This window comes from Curcuma longa, chromosome 16, assembly GCF_044706935.1.
Source record: "Curcuma longa cultivar G26 ecotype Majalengka, Jawa Barat chromosome 16, ITB_CL_G26_1.1, whole genome shotgun sequence".
NCBI lineage: Eukaryota > Viridiplantae > Streptophyta > Magnoliopsida > Zingiberales > Zingiberaceae > Curcuma > Curcuma longa.
In genome coordinates, this window is record NC_133876.1 from 10,688,531 (window position 1) to 10,707,282 (window position 18,752).

An 18,752-nucleotide genomic window follows, 5' to 3' on the forward strand; every position below is an offset into this window, starting at 1 on the left:
CTTTTTTAAAATAATAATTGTAAGATGAGCTTCCACTGCATAATTGTTCCCGATCGTATTGCGCTGTCAAACATACAAAACAGCACACAGGAAACACTTTTTCTCAGCCAATAGATTGCGCACAGTGTTAGAGGTCAAAAAATATGGACTGACAATTGATTATTTAGCTGTGGGTCCCGCATTTGACCAACTAAGCCAAGTGATTCACCACGATAGGCTCGATCCATTCTAAATTTATAAATTCATAATAATCTGATATATCATACAAATATAATAATTTTTTATAGCAAATATGAATAATAATAATTATTAAAATAAAAAAAACTCTGTATTGCGATTAGCGAGACAATTATAATTAACCTTAAATTAATGGCCTGCCATATTTATATTATGGAAGGGATTCTCTCTAGATCTCTATCATTTAGGAAAGTCAACATCGATCTGTTCCTTTTATTATTATTATTTTGACAGATCCATGTGTTCTTCTTATCACAATCACAATTATTGGTGATTTTTAAACTACTCTCAATTTTTAATTGATTCAGCGAAACGCCCCTTGAATTTTTATTGATGCCGTATTTTTTAGGAGACTAAGAAAATGTTTGAGGATTGAGTTTAAATGGTTATAATTTTTAAGGGTGTTTTGGATAAATCCTCTATAATTAAATGCCAAAAATATCGATCTAAATGTGGAACATGGAGGTTCTTTATTTTAAGAACAAAGTGCGATCCTCGTGCTTTGACTTATATTTATGTATGATTAGCACTTAATAAATAAATAAATAAATATTCGAAAATTAAAATTCAATAATTGTTTTCTTAGAATATCAAATTTAAATTCAAAAGGCTCCTAGATGACCGGAAGCACACCGAATTTGACGTTGAATAAAATATATCTTAAAAAATTTGATTAGTAATTAGAATCCAAATTTGAGAAAAATTTGTATTTGAGTTTGGTTAATTAATTATTAATTAGTTCCTTGGAAATAATTAGCCAGGAATAATTAATTATCCATTAAAAATTTGGAAATAAAAAATTACAAATTAATCCAGCTAAAAATTCTACCCTTGAAAGATTCCTCTCATCGCCATTGGCTCTTGCAATGGGACCCACAGTTTATCGCAGAGGGGGAATTTTTAATTATGGTGATTAAATTTTATTTCATTTTGACCATGAAATAAATCCCTTAACCTTTGTAATAATGTCATTAAGCAAATTAATATTTCTAATATCTAAGAAAAAACTATTTGAATTTCATTAGACTAAATAATTAGACTTTCATCTGGCCTATTGCCGATTTATTTATATTATATTCCGCTAATTAAATGAATTAATTTCTTTATTTAAAAAATACCTTTTTATTATTTTAATAATTTTGTCACATGTTTCCTTAATTATTTCTCTCAAATAATTAAATAATTTCCCTGACACCCCCCCCCCCCTCCCCAAACGAATTAATTAATAATATTAATTATAAAAAATTGCTTTTTTATTATACTTAATCACGTGAAACCGTGGGACCCAAAACGGCTTAAACGGGATAAAAAAATCGGGGGAGGACTCGTTTGGATTAATAAATTAATTTAATTTATAAATTATATTTTCTTAATAATTAATAATCGAAGTAATTTTACAAAGGAGACAAATCTAAGTAATTATATATTTTAATATAATTTAATATAACATATATATATATATATATATATACTTCTAATCAACGGAATAATCTAAATCCTAAATCCTAAACTCTAACCCCTTTTAACCTCTATGATTATTCCGTTGATGAAATTATTTTAATTTGAATCATTTAATCAAAATTTAAATGGAAATTGAAATCAGTTTTTTTTTTTATTTTCTTTCAAATTCATCTGCACTTTAACATATGCACACAATCCAAATAGTGAAGGACAACATGACGAATAACTCCAAATGCTCTTATCGGGACCAAGGACAAGTTTAATTTTCAAAATCTACCCCTACAGTTTCTCATTTCAAAATCAAACTGTTATTTTTTTAAAAAAAGAAATTGAATCAAGATTATTAATGCTAACCTTAATTATTCCACTCGAGGAAATATCGGAAATACATAATATTATTTTATAATAGTAAAATATTCAAAATAATAATAAAAAGGTTTAGGATGGATATTAGAGATGGTCAATTTTTTGATAAATTTAAAATTACAGGAGTACTCTGGAAAATCAAGAAATTACATGGGGGTAGAACAAAAATTCCCAAAGCATCTCTGGATGAGTGATTAATTCGTTCGCTTTCCTCGCCGTCGATGCGCTGCTCCCTCAGTCACTCTCACTCCGCAGCTCCAAATCCCAACAGAAGACGACGAAATCGAGCGATTACCGAGAGAGATCGACGTAAAAGGAGGCATCGAGATGCTCCCCTCGCCGTCTTCCTCGCTCCGAGTTTCTAGTCTTCTCTTCTCCATCGCCCTTTCGCTCATCGGCGCGGGCTACGGCGGAGATCCCTACGTCTTCTACCAGTGGGAAGTGGCCTACGCCTCCGCCTCCCCTCTCGGGGTCAAGCAACAGGTCAGAACCACCCATTTCTCCTCTCTTTTTCCTGAAGGGCGCATTTTGAACTTGGATGCTAGGGCGATCTAGCAGGAGCTCCAAAGAGACTTCTTTGGGGCTTCGCTGTTCTGTCTGGTTAAGCTTATGGCGGTTGCTAAATGTAGATTAAGAATTTGATATTAGGGAAAGTAGAAGAAGATTAGGCGGGGATGCTATCTCGCAGGAGCTCAAAAGAGGCTTCTTTTGGTCTTGCTTCTCTATTATGGCTGGCTATGCGTAATTGCAATTGTGATAGTGAAATGTAGGTTATAGTATCTGAGGGTCTGTGATAGGTTAACAAGGAGACTGGATGCTGTAAGTTAGCAAGCATTGCTACTTTGGTGGCTTGGTCACAATAGATTTAAAAGGTAAAGTGCCAAGGTAATTAATTAGTTTGGGTCACAAAATGGACAGCCTCAGATGGGTACAAGTTGAGCTCGGTTGAGATCAAGTGGAAGCTATGTGTACCACCTGAAGTGACCATAGGTTGGACAAGGTGCTTTGTGAGACTGTTGAGTTCAATTGAGGTCGGTCACATTAGATTAAAAGTAGTATGCCAAATTAATTGATTAGGCTTGAATCACAAAATGAACATGCGATTAGATGAGTACAAGTTGAGTTGAGTTGAGTTTGATCGAGTTTGCATAGAGGTTATGTATTCTGCTTGAAGTGACTATAGTCCGGTCAGGGTGCCTTGTGAGGCTGGTGAGTACAGGCTTGTGTCAAGTAGACAGTTTGTCGGAGATGGGAGTTGATGTTGGCTCAGCCAAGGTGCTTGGCTTCTCGAGGAGGGAAGCATATGGAAACTCCTGCCAAACATGTTGCAAGTTGGTGGCATCTTTGGATTAATTGAGGGGTCTAGGAGATAAATCCCGGTTATGATGGGCTTTGATATGTAGAAACACTTGGAAATTCTAACAGAACTTTAGAAAAACCTTGGAAGAAGTTACACTTAGTGAATCTTAAACTTCACAGCAGCAAAGGTACCAAGGACCTTGTTTCATATTGATCTTATAACTATAAGAAACTTAGAACTTTTGGGTCTGTGACTGCAGGTTATTGCAATCAATGGACAATTTCCAGGACCAATTCTGAGTGCAACAACAAATTGGAACGTTGTCGTCAATATCCTGAATAAATTAGACGAGCCTTTTCTAGTAACATGGTATAAACTTCATCCATAGTTCTTTTTGGTGCTTAATATTACTGTTACATAAACAAAACTATGGACATGTACAATAGGAATGGTTTGCAGCACAGAAAGAACTCTTGGCAGGATGGTGTTTTAGGGACAAACTGCCCCATTCCTTCTGGATGGAATTGGACTTACGAATTCCAAGTCAAAGATCAGATTGGAAGTTTCTTTTATATTCCTTCAATCAACTTTCAGAAAGCTGCAGGTGGCTATGGTGGAATTATAGTAAACAACAGAAATGTGATTCCTTTGCCATTCGGGTTGCCAGATGGAGATATAACAATCTTGATTTCTGACTGGTACATTAAGGATTTCAAGGTCATTCTATACTTATTCAGGACTCAGTTTTAAGCATGATAGTGATTTTCTCGCCTACTGACTGAAAAATTGACAGGAGTTGAGAAAAATTATTGAAGATGGAAATGATCTTGGAGTTCCTGATGGAGTTGTCATCAATGGTCTGGGACCCTTCCGTTATAATGAATCGATTGTTCCTGATGGCATCACCTATGCGACACTTACTGTGGATCCAGGTATTCTCCTCTACTATAATTGCTACGTTCAGATAAGTTGGCAAACAAATTATCATTGTTTCAGTAAGATGCAAATAGTTATACTACAATAACTCCCCTCTGATTTCAATGAAAGATCTTGGATGTCATCTCTCAAGTGATTGATTAACAGATGCTTATGTGATTTATGCATCTAGCTTGACTAATAGCATTTTTTTTATTCTATTTTCTATAACATCAAAACCATTTCTTATTCGCTTGGGTTTCATGGTTGTGGTTCTTGTATCAGGAAAAACATATCGGTTCCGAGTGCATAATGTTGGATTCTCAACTAGCTTGAATTTCCGAATACAAAACCACAACTTGCTGCTTGTAGAGACAGAAGGTTCTTACACTGTTCAACAGAATTATACAAATATGGATATCCATGTGGGTCAATCATACTCCTTTCTCGTCACAATGGATCAAAATGCAGCTAGTGATTACTATATCGTAGCAAGTGCTCGGTTTGTCAACTCAACTACTAGGGATAGATTAACTGGTGTAGCTCTATTGCACTATTCTAGTTCCCAGGGACCTGCCTCAGGTCCACTCCCGGATGGTCCGGATGAAGGTGATACATACTTCTCTATTAATCAAGCAAGGTCCATCAGGTATCGTCATTTCCTCTTGTTTGTAATATAGGATACCCACTGCCTTCCTAATATTTATGTTGTTAATTAACTGTAGATGGAATGTCTCTGCTGGTGCTGCTCGGCCTAATCCGCAGGGATCTTTTCGGTATGGTGAGATCACTGTGACTGATGTCTACGTACTAGTTAATACACCAGCGGAGGTGATCAATGGGCAGATGCGAAATACTTTGAATGGTATCTCTTATATTGCCCCTTCGACACCCCTTAAACTTGCACAACAATTTAATATACCAGGAGTTTATAAGCTTGATTTCCCGAATCGAATGATGAACAGACCTGCAAAAGTGGACACATCCATTATTAATGGAACTTATAAAGGTTTTATGGAAATTATTTTCCAGAACAATGATACTATGATTCAAAGCTACCACATGGATGGATATGCATTCTTCGTCGTGGGGTACTAACTTAAAATCAGAATTCTTGTATTGGACAATTTACTTATTGTGCACACATTATGACTTCTTTGCATGAATTTGATTGTAGGATGGATTATGGAACTTGGACAGAAAATAGCAGAGGTACATACAACAAGTGGGATGGAGTTGCTCGTAGTACAATACAGGTATGCGAAAAACAATGTTTTCTTATTGAACTTTCCTCATTGATATCATTGATACAGGTATGCGAAAAACAATGACTAGAATAATGACTTCTTAGACTATAACCAAGAGTAATTTTTGCATCAGAATACCTCCCAGTGCTAAAGTCAGCCTTTTGAGTGTGTGAAACATATTGAATTGACATACTCCTGATGAGGATGACCTTAGATTCAATCTCAGGAATTGCTTGATTATCACAGGCTTTTCTAACTTCAGATCAAGTTTAAACAGAACAATTTAGGTTTTACAATTTCCCAGTCAACCCGCTTAACAAGTAAATACTTGAGGGAGTTAAGACAGTATTAAATAGATGACTAGTTTAACCTGTAAGCATTGTAGCATAGGGATTGCTCAAGAATCTCCATGGAAGAGTTCAATTTCCAGAAAAGACAGGTATCTTTCATGCTGGTTAAATTCCACTGTTTGCGATGCCAGATTCTTTCTTACTATATCCTTATCTAATTGTTCAAAAATAGCATAACTAGAAATCTTAACTCACCAAGAACTTGGAAGTTGAATTTCTGAAATTTTCATTATGGTACGATATTGTTTCTTGTCAGATTTAAACCATCACCGTATCTAAGACCATCTCAAAAATTTGAAATGAATACCTGAATATGAATTGCTGGATACAGGTATATCCTGGAGCCTGGACAGCCATCCTTGTTTATCTTGATAATGTCGGCATATGGAACTTGCGTGCAGAAAACCTTGAAACATGGTACAGGGGTCAGGAACTATACATTAGTGTGAGCAATCCAGAGGACAGCAGCAACAAGACTGAGCTCCCTTTACCTAATGATTCAATATTTTGTGGCGCACTCTCAAGCTTACAGGAGTAAGATGCACAACCATCTCGTTCTTCTAATACTCTATAGTAGCTAAAACGATGATTAAGTTTAATATCATCTAACACTGTTGTTTCCTCATGACAGACAGCAGTCCCATAACTTTAGATTTTCTGAAGCATCATCAGTCGCAAAAATGAGCAAAATCCTAGTGATGTGGCTGCTATTTGCCTGGTTTGGAGTTTGTACCTCGTGGCTTTTGTAGGTCAGTGTGGAAGAGAATTGAAGTACCTTGAAGTTGATAATTGTAACTGTGTCAGCATCAGGTATGTTGATCTCTGAAACTTGAGTTCAGTCTTTTAAAAGTTAGTTGATTCCTTGAGCATGCTGTTCATGGCTACACACATGTTGTCATTGATTAGTTTGACTCTACATTTAAGAGTACAATTTTTAAAAAGCTTGTTAGTCTCATCTTTACTTTTTCCAAGTAATGCACACCAGAATAGTCCCACGTCTCAAACCTAAAATTGAAATGATCTATTATAACGTGCAATATTCTAACAAGCCACTGGCTGGACTGCCTAGGTGACTTCTTTAGGCACTGTGGACAGGCGGTTCGACTAGGCAGTCCAGTAGAGTTCATCACTTTGCTCTTGCATTTTATTTCCTCCTCTTTCATTTTTTCTTTCCTTTCAACCTTTAACTTGGCTCTACATGAGTTGCTCCTTGGTTGATTTTTTGTGCAATGAATCAATACTTCTCTGTTTGTCTTAACAATCAGCAAACTGCACTTAACATCTGAAAGATTTCTCCTCTGGTAATATTATTTCAACCATGATAGATAGCCTCCAAGCACTTTGTGAAGCCTTCCTTAAAAAAACTTACTTTGCCCTACTTATCTTTCAGGTAAACATGTTATTGCAAGTCTTGTAACTCAGGTATGCTTCACCAGTAATCTCTGCAGGAACATTCTCCTCCCTTGAAATGGTGGAAACGGTTCCGGTCCCTCACGATGATGTCCCTATTGAAAACTTTAGAGATGAACTTACTTGCCGTATGGCAATCTTTGCAAACTCTCAAGTTCTTTGAAATCCTTATGGTGCCCCCTGAACTAGTGTTTAGTAGCCCAAAAGCTATAGCAAGCTTCTCGCTGTGATAGTATAAAGGGTTTTCTTTCTCCTCCTCCTCGATATCATGAAATACTCCACTAGTGTCCGGTACATAACCCTCTGCCCTAATCCTTTCCAGCATCTCATTGACCATGGCATATATTTCTTTGGCCCGAGGGTGGGACTTGCCACCGGCAATGAACTCATCGACTCTACCATCCATTTCAATCATCGAACATCCAGGCTCTTTCTTCACCCCTCTATCATTCATCAATGTCCTCATTTCGGCCACACCGTCCCACCGTCCGGTACTAGCAAACAAGTTAGCTAGAAGCACATATCGACCACCATTATGAGGATCCAATTCGATAACCTGCCGACCGATTTGCTCACCCATATCGGCGTCCCTGTGAATCTTGCATGCCCCAAGAAGGGCGCCCAAAACTGCAGCATCAGCAGCCATGGGCATCCCTTCTATGACCTTCTTTGCTTCTGCCAAAAGCCCTGCTCTCCCTAGCAAATCAACCATGCAACCAAAATGCTCCATCTTCAGCACAATTCCATACTCATCGACCATGTACCTAAAGTAATGCTGCCCTTCTGCGACCATTCCAGCATGAGCACAAGCATTGAGGACATTCAAGAGTGTGATATCGTCCGGCACCATCCCTTCCTTCTCCATTTCCTCGAACAGTTCGATAGCATCCTTCCCCCGGCCGTGCATTGCAAGCCCTCCGATCATACAGTTCCACGACGAAAGCCCTCTGTTCGACAACCCGCGAAAGACCTCATAAGCCTTGTCCAAGCAACCACACTTGCAATACATATCTATGATGGTCGTGGCCAGTTTAGGATCCAACACAATGCCCTTCCTTTCAATGTAGCCATGGATCCATTTCCCCTGTTCCAATGCTCCCATTGCCGTGCAAGCAGTGAGCATGCTTGCTGCGACAAACCTGTCGAGCTCGATGCCTTGCGATCGCATTCGGTCGAACAACTCGAACGCTTGCTTGAATCGCCCGGTCTGCGTGCACCCCGCGATCATTGCGTTCCAGGAAACAGAGTTCCGATGGGGCATTCTGTCGAACAGCTCCCGTGCATCGTCCACCATGTCCAGCTTTGACAGCCCACTGATCATGGTGGTCCAGGAGACCACGTCGGGTCGATCCATTCTGTCGAACACGCTGCGCGCATCGACTGCGAGGCCGCAGTTGAGATAGAAGTGGATGAGATTGTTCTGGGAGAAGGAGTGGGTGTGGAACCCCAGCTTGAGGAGGTGGGCGTGTACCTGGCGGCCGGAGCGGAGATCGCGGGCGGCGGATATGGGGTTGAGGAGGGAAGGGAAGGTGAAGGCGTTGGGGGCGACGGATCGTCGGAGCATGTCGGCGTAGAGGGGGAGGGAGAGGGCGGGGCGGGGCAGGGCGCGGAGCAGGGTGTTGAAGACGAAGGGGTCCGGGTGGGGTAGGAGATCCAGGAGGCGTAGGGCGTAAGGGATGTCTCCGGAGGGGTGGAAAGCGAGGAACTTGATGAGGCGGCCGGCGGCGTCGTTGTCGGAGGATAGACCGAGGCGGATGAGCTGGGAGTGGTACTGCCGCAGCTCGGCCAGTGATCTGCACGAGTCGATGCTGCTGCGGAGAGTGGCTCTTTCGGTGGCTAGGCGGCGGCCGGAGGTGGCCGAGGAAGGAGCCGGCGCGGGCGGAGGCGAAGCGGGCACCACGGCGGACGCGGCCATTGCGAGAGGCGGCGAGGAGTGAGATAACGGAACTTAAAAAGCAAAATAAATTAAATATATATATATATTTTGAGCCAAAGAACCGGAAAAATCTCGTAGGGAAAATTTTTCATTTTACCTCCTAAAATTTATTTATTTTTTGAACTGCCTTCAAATTTTTAAGAACGTCAAAACACCAATCAAAGTTTGAAAAATTCAAAACAACAATTAATATTATTATGTTCATAGAAGAATACTGTGATTTTTTTTTGTTAATAATTTAGGTGCTCGGACTTCGTTAGATATTATTTTTGTTAATTCATCTGTCAAATAAATTTAGAATAAATTTGGAATACAATTTATATGAACACTCAAAATATTGAAAAAATAAAGTAACTTAATCAACTTAATGATGCTTATTATGATAAATGAAAATTTTAAGTGTTCTTTTAGTTAGCATTAAATAATCAATTCTTAGAACTGATTAATCAGGATGACCAGGATCTTATAAATTTTTTTAATTACTAAAATAAATCTAAAAATGCTTACAATGATCCAACAATTCGACTTTTTTAAACCTAATCTCTTATTCAAAGAAATTTATATCTTATAGTACGTCACAATTGATAAAAAGAAGTAACTTAAATGATGTTTATTGTTGATGATAATGATTAAAAAATTTAAAATTTTAGATATTTTTTAGTTAGCATTAAGTATTCAATTTTTAAAATCGATTAATCTTAAGAATGACTAACTCGATCTCATAAAAAATATTCATTGATCATCAAAGTAAATTTAAAAATGCTCACAATTAGGGATGAATATTCGGTTAAAATCGAACCGAACCGAATAAACCAAAAATCGAATAAACCAATTTTTTTCGAACCAACTGAACCGATCGAATTTTCCAATAAAAATCGAACAAACCGAACCGATATTTTATCGGTTAATTCAGTTTTCGACCGAATTAACCGAATTAATCGAATTAACCAAATTTTTTTTAAATATTATAAAAATTTTACTAATAAATTAGAGATTTATATATTTATTTACTTAAAATTTATAAATTATTTTTTAAATTTAATTAATTCGGTTTATTCAGTTTAACCGAATAAGAAAATTTAAAACCGAAACCGAACCAAATTAATCGAATTAACCGATTTTTTTTTAAAAAATAATCGAACTTCCAAAATAACCGAATCGAATTAACCGATTTTTTTTTAAAAAAATAACCGAACTTCCGAAATAACCGAACCGAATTAAAAATTTGATTCGGTTTGATCGGTTTATTCGGTTTAATCGAATTTTTGCTCACCCCTACTCGCAGTGGACAGTTATTCAATTTTCAGAACCGACTAATCCTGATATTAATCAGTTCGATCCACTCAATTCAACTAGCTTTCTCAAGATCATTCATATAACAATAGTCGAGATCATCATCGCCTAATTATAAACATAAAAATAGTTCATAAAGGTGACAAGAACAATTGTGAAAGAGATGCAAACACAAGCTGTAACATAGCATGCATGCTTATTCTTGTTTCCATCACACACAAGCACATCGATTCTTCTTCATTGCCTTGAGTTTACTGAAACATCTTTGAATTCCTAATTCTTGTTTGCATCGACTCCTCTAAAGACATTAAACAAAAGATACTGAAATATCTTGAGTTCTTCTTAATCTTGTCAGCATTGACTACAGTAGAAGACAAAACTATATAGAATCCAATTTAAGAAGGTTGATTAAGATCCAAATGAGGCTCTACTCGATTGCAAAGGACTTCGTCACACAATTATTGAGGCACATAGCGGTCAAGATCAACAAAGTTTCTTTTGTTTATTACCTTCTGTTTAGAGATGCATCTTTGAGTTCTCAGTAGTTCTTTGCATCGGCGTCGCCCTTCATGGAGCCAAAAAGACGAGTCTTTTTCACTTCTCGTTCGACGCGTTTCTGCCTTGAAGAAAAAGGTGCGATTTTTACTGGATTCTTTGCGTCCGCTGCTGCAGCAATGGCTTCCGCACCGGCAAGAGAAGGAGCCTTCGACTTTCTATGATCAGCGGTGCCCTGAGCCAGCCCGTGCTCCGTCGAGATCGGCTCGTGCATTCTCATCCACTGTTCGTTAGCTGAGGGAGTTTTTGAGTTGGGAGGTTTCGTCTTCTTCTCTGGATTCACTGCCGCCGCGGTGGGAGTGCGGAGTTTGTTATTGGAATCGTTCGCTCTATGGAGCTTCTCCTTTTCCTTTTGAGAGATCAAGGCGGCCCGCTCGAGCATGTCCTTTGCCTTCGTTCTAGCGATTATGGCATCCTTCACCTTCCTCTCGGCTTCCGCCCTGGCACACTCCGCAGCTCTCTTCATCGAAGCGACCGAGAGCTTCGACGCTGCAAGAAGTGCTTTTGCGGATTCGGTGTCGATCGTCCTCGTCTCCGCCTCCGGGGCCTGGATCGGGACCTCTCCGGCAGGGTAGTAGGAGAAAGAGTCCGGATTGCGGCAGCAAGGGCAGAGGAAGCGGGAGGCCAGAACGGGGTTGGGGAGGCAGGAGATGTGGGAGGCGGAGGGGCACTTCGAGCAATGCGCCAGGGTCGGCGGTGGGACTGGGACAGCATCGAGTACGGCGAAGCAAAAGAAGCAGAAGGAGCCGGCGTGGGACTTGAGGACGCAGGACGTGCAGAAGCGGCGGACGCCGCCGCGGTAGCGAATGTGGTAGAGGGGCCAGGGGTGCGCGGCATCGCATCCATCGCCCTCGCAGCGTTTATCGGAGTCCGACCTCGTTGTGGTCGCCGTCGTCGTCATGGCCGCGGCCGCATGGAGGAGGTAGAGGGTCGTTAGGGTTTGCGTGGGGAAGGGAGGAGATTGGGGAAGGAAGAAGGAGGCGAAGCGGGTAACGGGTTCGGAACGACTCGGACGGATCCGATAAAAGGGTTGTGGAAAATTACTATATTAGTCAATGGAACATCCAAGATTTATCTAGATTTTCCTATTATTAATTCGGAAACAAATATTGGGAAAGTTCCATTTAACCCCTCATAAGCTTCCTTATTTCAAAGTACCCCTAGACTCTTGGTAATATTTATGTTTTGTAGTAATTTTATTATATATTGTAGTAAAACAGATATCTTTTTGATATTTTTCAAAAAGGAGAAATAATAAAAACAAGGGACCTTTTTGATTTTTATCCGATAATCTTTGACTGCCGTAATCAACGGCCCATATTCGTCGTACGGATACTCTCCTCTGATTGGTCGCACTGCGACGTGACGTCCCTTTCCGAATCCACCGTCCGTCTTGTCACCTCGACCGTCTGTTCGAGATCGTACGGGAGAGATTCTCGAGCTGGCTCTGATCGCCACGACTTCCTCGCGTACTAACCTGAGTCTTCGTCCAATCTCTGCTCCAGACCAAACCCTAACCCTAATTTAACCCCAAATCCAGATCTAAACCCAAACCCAAACCTTCTTCCCCGCTCGATCGATCATCGATCCAATTCGTGGAAGGAGAGAGAGAGAGAGAGAGAGAGAGAGAGAGAGGAGTAGAAAAGGGATGTCGACCGCCGAAGCAGCAGAGCTGGAGCGCGCCTTCTCCGAGGACGAGGACTTCGACGACGATGGCGACGGCGACAGTGAAGACGTCGACGATGGCACTGACGGAAGGAACGCTGAAGACGTCGACGATGGTACTGACGGACGGAATCAGACCCAGACCGCTCCGCTGGTCGGCTATCCGAACGCCTCTGCAGCACCCGTTCACGCTCCGGACCCTATTCGTAGCGTCGATCCCGCCGCTGCTTCCCTTAATGGTGCGATACCTATTCAAGTCGTCTCCTTTCCCGCGGCATCCTCCGGTGCTCCCCTGTTCACGGCCTCGCCCTCTGTCCCCATCCCCGTTTCCTCGGCCGACATCAGCAGGCATCTCACCGTAGTCACCTTCGATGAGTCCCGCCGGCTCTTCCAGCGGCTTTGGACCGACGAAGAGGAGATCAAAATCCTGCAGGGTTTCCTCGAGTTCACCTCCAGGCGGGGAACCACCTTCGCCTCTCACCAGTATGACACTGGCCCCTTCTACGAGGAGATCAAGAAGGAACTCCATTTCGAGTTCACCAAGAACCAGCTCATCGAGAAACTTCGCCGGCTGAAGAAGAAGTACCGGAACTGTGTCAACCGGATGCGATCCGCGGGGAAAGACTTCGCCTTTAAGAGTGCTCATGAGCGGGCCATCTATGATATCGCCCGTAACATCTGGAGTGCCAGCGCAAAGAGGGCGCAGGAGAGCGATGGCGAAGACCTCAATAACCCGAAGAGCGCTGTATCGAATGAGATATTTACGGTTCCCGTCAATGAGGGTTCTTTCGGTTCTGATAGAAGAATGCCAAGATCGAGAAGGCGTGGGGGAGGGAGAGCGCCGGAAGAGGCTGTTGCGACTGTTGTGGCACCCGTAGGAGGAGCCGTCGCAGAGAACACCGCCCCGGTGAACGTGATGGCTGCACCGGTGGCTTCATCAGATGCTACGCCGACTCAGAGCAACATTGAGGCGACTGTGAAGAGCTGTCTTTCACCTTTGTTTAAGGAGTTAATCAATTCTGCCATTGGGGGGCCATTTGCTCCAGGTTTTGGTGGGACATCGCCATTGAACCTCCTGCCCATGAGCCTTGGAGGTAGTTCTTTGGTGGGCTCAGGGGTGCCTGTGGATGACCAATGGAGAAGGCAGCAGATTCTAGAGCTGGAGATTTACTTGAAGCGGATAGAACTTGTAACAGACCATGTAAAATCAATGTTGGAGGAGCTCAAGTCTTCATCCAGCTGATTACAGGTTCTCATGCTTCCGGATCATGTGATTGTGTTCCTGTTCATGCTCATCTGGATAGCACTAACTGTAGCTGGATTTTGGACTTACTATGCTTTCACCCTTTGCAATAATTTCTACTTTTTCTTACTTCTTTAGCTGTCTCCTGCCTTTTGAACATTCCAAAGGAGAAATGTCCCACGTGGAAGCTGGCATCTTTGCTTTTATGGCAAAACTGGGGTCATCATGCTCCCTTAGACATTACACTAGTGGAAGCCTCTTGACTCCTGCACTAGGGTGCATGTTGTTCATGCGTCTAATAGTGTTCCTTTTTGGAATCGCTTGTTGTTGCTGCTCAGGCTTATTTGCAAAATAGATTTTGTGATTGGACAAAGACAATTTGTCACTTATGTTAAGTTAATGATTGTTTCTAGGGCTTCAGAAGATACCATCAGTGTGGGTAAGTGGTTATTGTTTAAAATGTCAATTCCATATGGAACTAAATTTCTGATTCTTCATTATGTTCACAGTGTTAACTTATATTGATAATTAAGATGGTAGTACAATGTAAAACATGAGAGAACTAAACTATTGTCTGATGCTACTAGATTTTCTTGATGTTCTGCAGAATTGTTTTATGAAATGCAAAATTCTAGAAGAATTTAAATGTTAGCATTGATGATCCGATTTTCTTCATGTCATCCCTTTTAATACCTTTTAAATTTAAGTTGTTTTTATTGGCAGCGCATGAAAATTATAGATTATAGCTTTTAGTATACATATTTATTTTTGGTATAGGATAAATACTTGTAAAGGTCCTTATAGATTTCAGTTCTTGTTCATGGCTGTTCTTGAGTCATGATTTTGTACATGTATATGTCCATATGGTGGAAAAGAGAAACATGGGACTATTTGCGACGTTCTAGTATCAAAAAACAGTGTGTTAGTATCTTGGTCTTTTGTGTTAGTGTAAAATATTTACAAGCAGGTTACTGTTAACCTTGTGTCTAGTTCTTGTGTTAAAAGCCAATCTGCATCAAGGCTGAGAATGCAGAAGTAAAGGCTAATGGAATAGTGGCATGATTGCCAAAGGGGAGTCATATGACACATTTTACTCAGTAGCATTGCATTGTTGGATATTGATTAATTTTGGCAGTTTGAGTGCATGATGTTATGTACCATTTTTAAAGTCCTCTCCGTGGCAATTTGATAGAAAATTCTTTTAGCAGTGAAGTACGAGATAAAGTCGAAACAGGGCATAAGTACACATCTTGTACCTTGTCAATCAATCTCTCATTTCTTTTTGTGACAGATCTTTCCATGCAGGTTTGGTTTTTAACATTTTCCAAGTTAACTGCCAAAACATTTGTATTAACAATTTCTGTACAGAATTGAGATTGAGTGAGAATTCTATTGATAGAGTTGCATTATTATGTCCTCAGTTTATGGGTATTGAGCGATAGTAATGGACTGATGGTTAGCATAACCTGTTAATGCTGCTCTTATATACCTTCATTGTCTTCGTGCATCTAATTTTGTTAGTGATTCTGTTCTTATGATGATTCAGTTTAAACATTTACCATGCCAGTAACCATATTTTTGCTGGTAATTGCTGCATTCATTGCATTAATCACAGCACTTTTTCTGATGATAGGAGAATTGAGTAGCCATGCCAAATTCAAGCATGAGTAACATCTTGATTAATCAACTTGGTGCAATCCTACATCGGTGTCGCTTTGATTTACATTTTAGTTGCATTCCATTATTGCTCTAGTGAAGATAACATCTGAGTTTGCACATTGCAGCTGAGTTTGCAAGCATCCATCGAGCCTACATATAGTCTATTCATCCTGCCTATCCCAACAAAATGACAAAGTGAAGATGACAACTGCTGAATTTGCAGCTTTAACAAAGATCCATGTGGCAACCACTGATTGATTTTGAAAGCTCACCAAATTAGATGCTCTAGAATGCACACAACAATGATATATCAGAGTTATATCTCTTTCTTAAAGCAATTTCTGATTCTACTTTGTCAATACAAGGACCAACCAGACTCTTCTTTATGAGGTATATTTAACCACCAGAAATTCAGATGATTCCTCTGATTTCTTTCCCTAGGAAACAATAGTGCATTTAAACCATTTTCGGTTTTCGGATTGAGCCGGGTTATGCCCAGCGTCAGAAATTCATCACAAGAGCAATGCCACATAGAACCTGTAGATGTTTCCAATGCAACTGTTTGCCTTATTAGGGATAAATTAGTTGTAGAAATCACATCCCCAATTGAATCATTCAAACTGATCTCAGGTTATCAGATTGAACAGGTTGTGTTCAGTTTTAGAATCACTGCACAAGAACAATGCCACATAGAAGCAGTAGATGTTTCCAATGCAACTGTTTGTCTTATTGGGAACAAGTAGTTGTAGAATTACATCAGCAATTAACAGACAATACCATTAAAGTAAAAGACAAATGTCAATCCATCAACATTCATGCAAATGCAGATCACAAAGTTGACAACTAGGCACTAAATTTGCCACCACTGCACCATCACCACCTTCATCATTCTGCATCATACCCTGCACACTTACCATGAACATGAACTCAAACCTCAATTCTTCCATCAGTTCATAAAAGAATAGGAAATTGGAGAAAGATTTTTTGACACCTGAGAGAATATATAGAAATTGGTTTATTTGGTGATGGCATAGACTGCATAGATGATCCCTGGGAGGTAGCCAAGCAGTGTCAGCAGAAGGCAAAGCCAAAACTCCACCTGTTTAGCATCAAAGCATTTGTTGAAAACAAAAGGCCCAAGTTTCACTCCCTCTCAAAATTTAATTCTTCAGCTAACAAAAAGAATTTTTACTTGTTATTTTCATGATTGATAAGGTTGGTTACCTTGCAGCCAAACTTTAGGAAGACTCCAAGAGGAGGAAGGATGATGGCTACCAGTATATCTATGCAAGTGGCAGTCCCCATTCCTGGCCTCAGAATTATGGAACTCAAGCTACCAAAAGTAAGGTATGTGTTTCTGATATATTCCAATGGAAGGTATAGAGCTTGCTGATGATATATAGAGGCCTCCTGTAGCTTTAGGGACAAAGTTGTTCAACAGTAACAGTTTGTAGGTCAGTTCTTTATTAAGAAAGGCTTGTGCTTTGCTTCATGTTGTTGAGCTGGATCGACAGTGATGGGATATTAGTGATAAGAATAAGCTTCTTTATATATAATATATAAATGCAATATTATTGCATTAAAAAATATTGACCCTGAAATTAGGTGGGGTTGTTTTGGATATTGTTAAGTAGGGAGAAATGTATGAGTCAGTCTGCTAACTTACAATATAAGATCGCATCTAACGAAGCGTTTAATCGCAAATTGACTTCTTGAGCTTCTAAGGTCGATCCAACTTATTGGGTTTGTAAATTTTTGTAGAAGAATACATAAATGAGATGAGAGAGTTAGACTAAGGAACTTTGTAACAAGTATTGATCTTATTGTGATTGGATCTGTATTGATCTCACGAACTTTTGCATTAAATTTAAATAATAGATTTATCCATTCTTAGCTTGCAGTATCTAATTTGAACTCTTCTTCTTTTTGCCTATCATTGAGGTGACTCCATACTTGACAGGTGGGACTCTTGTGATCATGCAGAGAGAGAGAAAAAAAACAAAAAGGTTGTGTGTGCTCATTTGACTATTCGTGCCTTTGGGACATGTTGCGATAATTATGTCAACTAATAATGCATTAGGCATTGAGTTTGATAGTCATTTGTATTTATTTGATTTATCATTATGGTTGATGAAAAATGTTTGTAAGATCAAATCGATCGAATTAATCGATTTGAATGGTTAGAATGTTTGGTGTCAACTTTAAAAAAATGACTTGAGATTTGCTTGTTCTTTTATTAGACCACATTGGACATAATTTAACCAACAAATTGTTATTTTCCTTTATTTGAGTGCTAAGTATATATATATATATATATATATATATATATATATATATAGAGAGAGAGAGAGAGAGAGAGAGAGAGAGAGAGAGAGAGAGAGAGAGAAATGATCTCTTGAGCGCCTTTTGCGTGTGTGTCCGTGAGCGTCGCCCTCGGCCCTGTCGTTGTCAGCTGCCATCGCTACGTCGTCCGTCACTGTTGGCCGCCATTGTCGCGGTGGTCGGACGGCGGCAGTGGGTTGGGGTCGGAACTGTGCATTCTCACATTTGGATGGTCAGATCTATGCGTGATCACGTGATGGACAATGGATCGGGCGGTACTCATAGGTGCGCACGCAGGAGACGTTCAGGAGATTGTTTTTGTATATGTATGTATATATTCAAATTTGTCTCACGTTCAATACCATATATGACAAATAAGTTTTTAAAGGTCATCTTGGGTTGTAAATGAGCAAACCATTCGTGAATAAGTATGATATTTGGTTTGATAAGAAATTCTTTATCTTTATTCGATAATATAAAAAAAAATAAGTTTGAATACTAGTGATTTTGTTTTACTAGTATTCATGAGTAAAATATATAAATAATTTATTGTCTAATTCGTTAACTTGTCTAATCTATTATTTATTTATATTTTATTTAAATACATAACAAATTTTATTATATATTAATTTTGATAATTTTAAGTAATTGGTAATATCTTAAAATTAAGAAATTAAAATATATATTATTTATTAAATTGTAAGATAATATATCTCAGTTTAAATAAAAAAATTGAGTTCCATAAAAAAATTTACTTACAAATTGAGCTGGATACCGCGCATGATTATAAGTA

At 39.6% G+C, this 18,752-nt stretch overlaps 5 protein-coding genes across 7 annotated transcripts; 2 read left to right on the top strand and 3 right to left on the bottom strand.

Moving 5' to 3' along the window:
• Window positions 1-2,307: 2,307 nt before the first annotated feature.
• On the top strand, window positions 2,308-7,327 carry LOC141847716 (monocopper oxidase-like protein SKU5). Of its 2 annotated transcripts, XR_012603425.1 has the most exons (10): window positions 2,308-2,547; window positions 3,624-3,733; window positions 3,811-4,081; window positions 4,158-4,296; window positions 4,565-4,928; window positions 5,005-5,370; window positions 5,457-5,535; window positions 6,208-6,410; window positions 6,508-6,686; window positions 7,267-7,327. XR_012603425.1 is itself a non-coding variant. In XM_074735783.1 (9 exons), exons 1-9 carry the CDS (start codon window positions 2,392-2,394, stop codon window positions 6,623-6,625), a joined length of 1,806 nt encoding a protein of 601 aa, XP_074591884.1. In that variant the 5' UTR covers window positions 2,308-2,391; the 3' UTR covers window positions 6,626-6,741. The 2 variants fall into 2 exon arrangements, 1 of the variants encoding a protein (XP_074591884.1); XM_074735783.1 differs by lacking the exon at window positions 7,267-7,327 and having other exon boundaries at window positions 6,508-6,741.
• LOC141847715 (pentatricopeptide repeat-containing protein At5g66520-like) lies at window positions 6,804-9,222 on the bottom strand. Its single transcript, XM_074735782.1, has one exon. It carries the CDS (start codon window positions 9,199-9,201, stop codon window positions 7,306-7,308), a length of 1,896 nt encoding a protein of 631 aa, XP_074591883.1. The 5' UTR covers window positions 9,202-9,222; the 3' UTR covers window positions 6,804-7,305.
• A 1,504-nt stretch (window positions 9,223-10,726) lies between these two features.
• LOC141847999 (uncharacterized) lies at window positions 10,727-12,087 on the bottom strand. Its single transcript, XM_074736113.1, has one exon. It carries the CDS (start codon window positions 11,969-11,971, stop codon window positions 11,054-11,056), a length of 918 nt encoding a protein of 305 aa, XP_074592214.1. The 5' UTR covers window positions 11,972-12,087; the 3' UTR covers window positions 10,727-11,053.
• Window positions 12,088-12,678: 591 nt separating this feature from the next.
• Window positions 12,679-14,399, top strand: LOC141847669 (putative transcription factor At3g04930). Its single transcript, XM_074735732.1, has 2 exons — window positions 12,679-13,984; window positions 14,117-14,399. Exon 1 carries the CDS (start codon window positions 12,719-12,721, stop codon window positions 13,976-13,978), a length of 1,260 nt encoding a protein of 419 aa, XP_074591833.1. The 5' UTR covers window positions 12,679-12,718; the 3' UTR covers window positions 13,979-13,984; window positions 14,117-14,399.
• Window positions 14,400-16,346: 1,947 nt separating this feature from the next.
• Window positions 16,347-17,057, bottom strand: LOC141847790 (hydrophobic protein LTI6B). Of its 2 annotated transcripts, none has more exons than XM_074735877.1 (3): window positions 16,862-17,057; window positions 16,629-16,736; window positions 16,347-16,539 (listed from the first exon to the last, which is right to left on the bottom strand). In XM_074735877.1, exons 1-2 carry the CDS (start codon window positions 16,940-16,942, stop codon window positions 16,653-16,655), a joined length of 165 nt encoding a protein of 54 aa, XP_074591978.1. In that variant the 5' UTR covers window positions 16,943-17,057; the 3' UTR covers window positions 16,347-16,539; window positions 16,629-16,652. The 2 variants fall into 2 exon arrangements, with proteins under 2 accessions (XP_074591978.1, XP_074591977.1); XM_074735876.1 differs by having other exon boundaries at window positions 16,347-16,546.
• Between the last annotated feature and the right edge of the window lie 1,695 nt (window positions 17,058-18,752).

What these genes read in the sequence shown, in the direction of transcription:
- LOC141847715 (XM_074735782.1), bottom strand. Translation starts at nt 9,201, where the DNA reads ATGGCCGCGTCCGCCGTGGTGCCCGCTTCGCCTCCGCCCGCGCCGGCT.
- LOC141847669 (XM_074735732.1), top strand. Translation starts at nt 12,719, where the DNA reads ATGTCGACCGCCGAAGCAGCAGAGCTGGAGCGCGCCTTCTCCGAGGAC.
- LOC141847790 (XM_074735877.1), bottom strand. Translation starts at nt 16,942, where the DNA reads ATGGGGACTGCCACTTGCATAGATATACTGGTAGCCATCATCCTTCCT. An exon ending in TCCTAAAGTTTGGCTGCAAG is followed by an intron (nt 16,737 to 16,861) that starts GTAACCAACCTT and finishes GATGCTAAACAG; the next exon opens with GTGGAGTTTTGGCTTTGCCT.
- LOC141847716 (XM_074735783.1), top strand. Translation starts at nt 2,392, where the DNA reads ATGCTCCCCTCGCCGTCTTCCTCGCTCCGAGTTTCTAGTCTTCTCTTC. An exon ending in GGTACATTAAGGATTTCAAG is followed by an intron (nt 4,082 to 4,157) that starts GTCATTCTATAC and finishes AAAAATTGACAG; the next exon opens with GAGTTGAGAAAAATTATTGA. An exon ending in GACACTTACTGTGGATCCAG is followed by an intron (nt 4,297 to 4,564) that starts GTATTCTCCTCT and finishes TTCTTGTATCAG; the next exon opens with GAAAAACATATCGGTTCCGA.
- LOC141847999 (XM_074736113.1), bottom strand. Translation starts at nt 11,971, where the DNA reads ATGACGACGACGGCGACCACAACGAGGTCGGACTCCGATAAACGCTGC.